The sequence below is a fragment of the Alosa alosa genome, chromosome 22, assembly GCF_017589495.1.
Source record: "Alosa alosa isolate M-15738 ecotype Scorff River chromosome 22, AALO_Geno_1.1, whole genome shotgun sequence".
In the NCBI taxonomy this organism is placed as follows: domain Eukaryota; kingdom Metazoa; phylum Chordata; class Actinopteri; order Clupeiformes; family Clupeidae; genus Alosa; species Alosa alosa.
The window spans coordinates 10,710,785-10,717,693 of NC_063210.1; the positions used below are offsets into that span (position 1 = coordinate 10,710,785).

The window sequence follows — 6,909 nt, forward strand, 5'->3', positions numbered from 1 at the left end:
TTTGCTTTTTATGGGCACATTGACGTTGAGTTCAAACACCTTTGTCATTCTATTTTCTTATTTACTTTCTCTAATTTGTCATCAATTTGCAGCACATGTACATGTACTTGTAGAATTAAATTGAAATCCATTGCTAATTTGCCTGTATGCAATGGCTGAATGCTATGAGAACAGGGTACATTTATGCATTCCATATATATACAGTAATGTCCTACTGTAAATGTAAAAAATCAGGTTTCTAGGCCAAGTATACTTGCGCATACAAGGAATTTGGTCTCTGCATTTATCCCATCCGTGAATTAGTGAACACACAGAGCACACAGTGAACACACTGTGAGGTGAAACTACTGTCCACCAACTAAGTTGGTGATGGCTGCTTTCTAGACAAAAGTAGGGTATGTGGGCTAATTCATCACTATAAACCAATTATGTGATAAGGAGGCTTTTGCCTTAATCTCATTGGTTGGAGTCAAGGAAGACTAAGTTTCATGGTGCGGTCCAGTCGGTAACTACTCTAAGATAGAGAAAATGTTTTACATTGCAGGTATGCTCTGTTGACCATTTAACTGGATTTTATCTTTTGAATACTCTGTCTCTGTCTATACTTTTGAATACTATGTTCTATTACTGCTAATATAACTCATTAGTGAATTAACAAGTTCTACATTCAAGGTCAACCATGAACAAATATTTTAGATAGAATAACCTTTTGAACGTATTCCATGAGTGCTATGCGTTTAAAGACCCTTTTAAAATTCCAGATCTGTTAATGCATCTGACAGGGTAGGCTATGTATCTCTCCACAAACCTGGTAATACTGGATGGCACTCAATAAACTGATTTAATTACACTGTATATATACACACACACACACTCTGAAGTCGTGTCTGTCTTAGTCCAAGTCATGCAGAAAAGTGCTTGAGTGTGCAGTGTGCACAGTGTACCAAACCAAATCCATCTCCTATCCCAATAAGTACAGTGAAATTAAACCCGCCTTCGGCCATGACCCTCCAATCATAGGCAGTTTGGAAGGCATGGATGCTGAGCGCTCTTTCATGAATGAGCAGGAGCGGTTCCAGGACAGGAACTCTCCCGGGACCCATATGGCGACAGCGGGTAATCGCGGAGAGAAACATCACTTCGCGGATGCAAAGGGATATTAAAAACCCGGTATCTGTGGGGTGTGGGAGGGCAAGTGTGTGGGTGTATAGCGGGCAGATGGAAACTGATTTTCTGACCATGGAATGAGACTGCCGAGCGCCTGGCGGACCTCAGAAACTCGTAATGATGCGCACGGAGAGGGGAAACCGCTCACCGGCGACTTCTGCAGAGTTGGCATCACCTCTGCTGCACGGACCCCTCTCAGAATCGGTTGATCATCTGCTACATTATACACTGCGATGTTTGCCCTGAAGAGTATGGGCAGCTCGGGCGAGCAATCGAAGGAATGGCAACTTTTCATAACCACAAACAAGACATTCGGAGACTTGTACACAAACTCGTAGTCATGTTCTCTTTCGCTGTAGTGTGCGTCTATCTCTTCTACTTTCTTAACGGCTGCTGTAATTCGGACTTGGTAGAAAATCCAGATTTGAACAGTGTGAACAAACTGCTTCTGACAGGATGGTACGACGAGAGAAATAGAACGTTTCCTCAAGTAACAACCTCCTCTTATGGGACGTTGGAAGACACCAGAGGCTCACCGGTGCTGGAAACTAACAGCACGGCAAAGGACTGGACAGCGACTCGGAGACTTCCACATGCACTCATCATAGGAGTCAAGAAGGGAGGCACAAGGGCTCTCTTGGAATTTCTGAGGCTGCACCCGGACATTCGCGCTCTTGGATCGGAGCCACATTTCTTCGACAGACATTACGCGCGCGGATTAGACTGGTACAGGTAATAATCAGTTGTATATTACACGCGAGGTCACCTAAAAGTCTTTTAAAATGATAATCATCATACGGAAATGTATATAACATATAGTCTACTATGTGTCATCTACATTATTATTAGAGGGGGCTTAGGGTGAATGTGTGTCAATCAAAACATCAATATTCCAAATGCGTTTCTGTAGCTACTGTATAGTCTTAAGCACACTCCAAGTACGTTTCATTGTAGGCGAGATAGCCATCTGGCCCCCACAATCTGTGGAAGGCCTGGATAAGTTCTCAGTGTTAATCATCTTTGGAGCTGCTGCCAGATGTTTGACAACTGCCGGGGACAGCCAACACTCTTGACATCCAGTGCTAGTTGAGCTTGAACTGTACTGTTCGTCTTTACACTGTATCTTTACCTCCATTGCCACTGTATGGCAATGCTCTCCCCAAACTTAAAAGAGAAGGGGGTGGATTGTCAACATGAGACTGGAAGTTAGATGAATGCATTTCCATCATATGAAGGCAACAAACCACAACTGCAGGCAAAATATAAACAATTGTGTCATCCTGACTGAACAATGTATCTCTCATTAGGTCCTCTATTTGCTGAATTGGTATGGCACTATCAATACTGCTTAGACCCCCCTAGATGTTTACACAGTGTGCTGTCTGTCAGTAGAAATGATTCTCATCTCTTAAGGATTTTTTATATTTTCATTGGCAAGATAAATCACAAAGCTCTCTAGAAAGACATCAGCTGTTCAAATAAAGCCATTTCAATAGATTTTATGCCCCATTTGCCATCATCGCCTAGAGAACGGTCCTGGGGCTAGGCGGAATCCAATTATTTACCTTTTAAGCTTGATTGATTGTTTGGTCAATTCACACTTAGTTATATTCCAACCAGATGAAAGAGGGACATCCTAAATATCACAGCACATGCATACACACAGACACAAGCACACACACACACACACACACACACACACACACACACACACACACACACACACACACACACACACACACACACACACACACACACACACACTCCTGTTTAATGTGCAGTACATTTTTTTCCCTACCCAAATAGCAAATCATGCAACCACTAATGTCATTTTCCTCCTGATAGAATCCTGTATTGCATTTAATGCGTCTTTGCACCCCCCCCCCCCCCCCCCCCCTCATTATGTTAGTCTAGTAATGTCAAGCCAGCACAACCCTCCCTGGTGTCCCACTCAATGGAGCCCGGTGTGTTGGGTGTGAGCAGACTGTCCACACTCCAGGGCCAGATGGACAACACAGCACGACAGCCAGGGCTGTTGACATGACTGTGAGACCTGTCAATTGATCTTTAACCCAGGCCTCCTCTTCCTCGCCACATAATGATGTGTCGCGGGGACTTCATATTGGGAGCGTCCCAGGGAGTGACCCCAAATGCTAAGCACAGGGAGGTCCAGGCCTGCCTGTCGTGGACCGTCTGGTCTCGTGAGCCGCGGTGTTTGTGATGTTGTGGTCCTCTGAAGACAAAATACATGTTCCTCCCCACACTGTTTTCAGTGGGTCAAACTTTGAAGAGAAGCTTAGAGGGGATTTCACACAGCAAATTCAATGGTGGGGGTGGTGTGTGTTTGATAGTGTTTGAGTGTGCACAAGTATGTGTTTGGTATGTGTGTGTGTGCGTTAGGTAGGGGTGTGTGTGTGTGTGTCTGTGTGAATGGAAAGTTCTATCCAGATAGTGTTTCTTCAATTGATTGGCCCCAAGCTTGACCTTGAGTTGATGCAAGCATTAAACCAGTTATCTTAGGTCAGTGCAGATTACATTACAATTAGCAAGAGGCTTTATCCTGCCGTGGCATAATCCGCGTCGAGGCTTCGAGGTCATGTTTCTGCTCTGACTACTGTCACTTTCTCGAGAGGCGTCCGTTCGGCATAAATCCGCCCTTAGTGGAGCATGATATTGTGCCTTTCCATCAATATCCCACTGGGACGTTACAGCTATGCTGGCGACGTGGAGAGGAGAGGGGGCTGTATAGGAACACTGAGGACAAAAACTTAACAACAGGACAGAAATAACAGGACACCTCATTTTTCCTTTAACCATTATTTCCTTCACCCAGACTGGGAGGTATAATCACTAAATTGTGTCCCCTTGCCTAAGGTGTGCTTTTTCTACCATTGGTGTGGCAAATAAAATGCTTCAATATATTGATCCAGAGCTACCGGTTGTGTAGAGGAGACTAACAGAGGAAAAAAGAGAGGAGATTCAGGTTTCTTTTGAGCCTTCGCCTTGTGATGTGATAGTGTACCTTAGTGTTTTTTTCTCCTTCTGCTACTAGCCGTCTTTCCTATAAATACTTCAAGGTCACTTGAAGGAAGCTGCAATGTGGTCAGTCGATGTTGCATCGGATGTCAAAACACGGCAAGCAGCATTTGCAATTCATGAGGACGTCTTGAAAAAAATAGAAAAGCTGGTGTTTAAATTCATGCTCATTGAAGCTGTTATTTCCTTTCTAGGGCTGAGGGGGTTAGGGGATTGACATTTAACATGGTGTGCGTATATGTATAAACACAGTGTTATAATTAGCATGCAAATGAATTAGATGTGGTTGTAAAATCCGCATGCCCTTCACCTACAGTATAGATGAATGCAGAGGAGCTCAGTAGTTGAGTATCTCTTATGGGAATTGTTTTTGTCACTAAACTACTGTGATGGAACACAGCTGGCAGATCAAGTAGACAGTTTTTTTAGAATTTTATTAGGACTGATTAAAACATTTTAGTGTAGATTTCTAATGGAATGGTTTACTAATACTGTTTTGAAGAATTGTGCATAACTATTACCATACAGAAGTTTCAGTTTTCTTAGTAATACACTCTTGTACAAACTCTATGGGCTTATTCAAGTCAAGAAATACACCTTCACATGTAAACAAATCAGTACATATGTCTTGATTAAAAAAGTTTTTTTTTTTAATTATTTGAGCTGGCTGAGTGAAACATAAGTGGCTGACATAAGTGGAAGTTGTCCAACAACTTATTTCCCTTATCTTATCTTACGGTCATGGTCACAACCCCCAGCATTTTTCTGTAGGATGTTTATAAAGATGGCTTTGCCCATGCAGACCAGGTGTGTGGTGCAATGGTGATGGTGCTGTCTGCACTGTATTGTATGAAATCACCATAAGGCCTAGACGGTTTGTTTGTAATTCAGTCCTCATTAAGAGGCCCCGGGGAGGCGGGGGAGGGTGGGGTGGGTTGGGTGGTGTCTTTGGGGCAGCTCTGTGATGGATGTGTCCTGGAAGTGAACAGGGCACAGTTACAATTGACTAGGCCATTAATGACAGGCATGCCCAGAAATGGATGACTGGGTTAAATCCCCCCCCCCTCTCACTCACACACACACACACACACACACACACACACACACACACACACACACACACACACACACACACACACATGCACACACATGCAGGACACATACATGTGTGTGCACACAGTGATGTGCTTGGCTATCAACTATTGTTTAACTGTATCTTATTGCTTAAATTTGTGACATGAGATACTTTGCTGTATTGATATCTTTTGCCATTATTTTAGAGAAATCATGTAGAGCATTACTTTAGAGTGCCATATATAGCATCATCCTAAAGTATCATTTCAAATTCACTTTTCTTCATGTGTCTCAAATTACATTTTTTAACAGGCAAATATTTTCAACTGAAAAATTATTACATTTTTCTTTATTAAATTTTACTTTCACATTTAATTTTACTATTTCACCTTTGTAAAAATGATTGCCTTTTGCTGTACGTTTCTCTTCCTTATTTAAAAGATCTATTCAGTTAAAACTCAGGCCACTAGAAAGACATATGGATTTTCCTGCAAGAAAAAAAAAAAAACATTCAGGGCTTGCCTCCCATAGCAATGCAAAGTCATACATTTATACATAGAAATAGACTTTATATAAATTAAATATATATATATCCCTCTTTCCCTGTGAAAATCTCATCAGTCTGCAGCGTTGGCTGGCCCGAGCAGGAGACAGGGTAATTGCCTCACATCTGTTTGTGCACAGCAAGCCACTGATGAGACTCCAGCGCGGCCCATCTAAAACCTCCACCTGCCACTACCCCACCCCCACCCCTCCACCCCACCCAGACCAGCTGAGGCTTCCACATTACCATACCCCCATCATAATCAATACCCTGGGCACCATTTGGTTTGCTCATGCTACCTCAGAGGGGCCCTGTCCAAAAAAGAAGGGGGGCTCAATTAGAGGCTAACTTGCGAGGCTACATCCACTGAAGGGAAGCTAAGTGGAACCAACATGAAACAGGGGCAGGCAGACAGTGGAGGTTGCGCGGGGACACTAATGGAAGTGTGTTTTTCCGGCAGAGGCGTAAATTACGACTGCTCTCCAGTGAAATGTTTGCACATCTAATGAGAGTGATGTCATCTACAGTAGAAGAACTGTTTAGGAGAACCTTGAGTGGAATAAGCACATTTTGTGGTGGCGTTTATGTCCTCCAGCTTATTCACCTTTTGTGTGCTTAAATGTTTATTCCATTAAAAGTTTGTTGATTTTGTCCAACATAAAAGTACAGTACATCATCAGTTGAAATTTAGGACTTTTGGAGGTACTGCTTACTGAAGTATCTGAGCATAAAGAGTTTAATTGTAGACCTGATTTAACTGGACATCATAGAATGGGAGGAGTGCTGCCTAATATGGCTACAGCCTCCGACGGTCGTTGTATTAGCGTTAGCGTTGCCATATTGTTAGTGGCTAGATGAGTGTCCTGATGGATGGCCTAAATGAGTCTGTCTTGAGAGTTAATCTGAGGGAAGATCGCTAATGCACTTTTCTTTTGATCACCATTCTCAGCCTTGTCCTCCTCTCCTTTCATTCCAGGCTTTTATCTTTTCCACCTATTTGGGTCTGATGAATGTGAGTCTTTAGAGATTACCCAAATCGAGTGACCTGAAGAGTTAGTGCAGTACAGTGCATTAGGTCAGATGCTGTT

General features: G+C 42.9%; 1 protein-coding gene across 1 annotated transcript in view; it reads left to right on the forward strand.

Annotated features, from left to right (window-relative positions):
- Positions 1 to 1,035: 1,035 nt before the first annotated feature.
- hs3st3l (heparan sulfate (glucosamine) 3-O-sulfotransferase 3-like) overlaps positions 1,036 to 6,909 on the forward strand; it is a 12,348-nt gene continuing 6,474 nt past the window's right edge. The window contains exon 1 of the mRNA XM_048233826.1: positions 1,036 to 1,899. Coding sequence (XP_048089783.1) covers positions 1,448 to 1,899 — 452 coding nt within the window. The 5' untranslated portion in view covers positions 1,036 to 1,447. The remainder of the gene's footprint in view (positions 1,900 to 6,909) is intronic.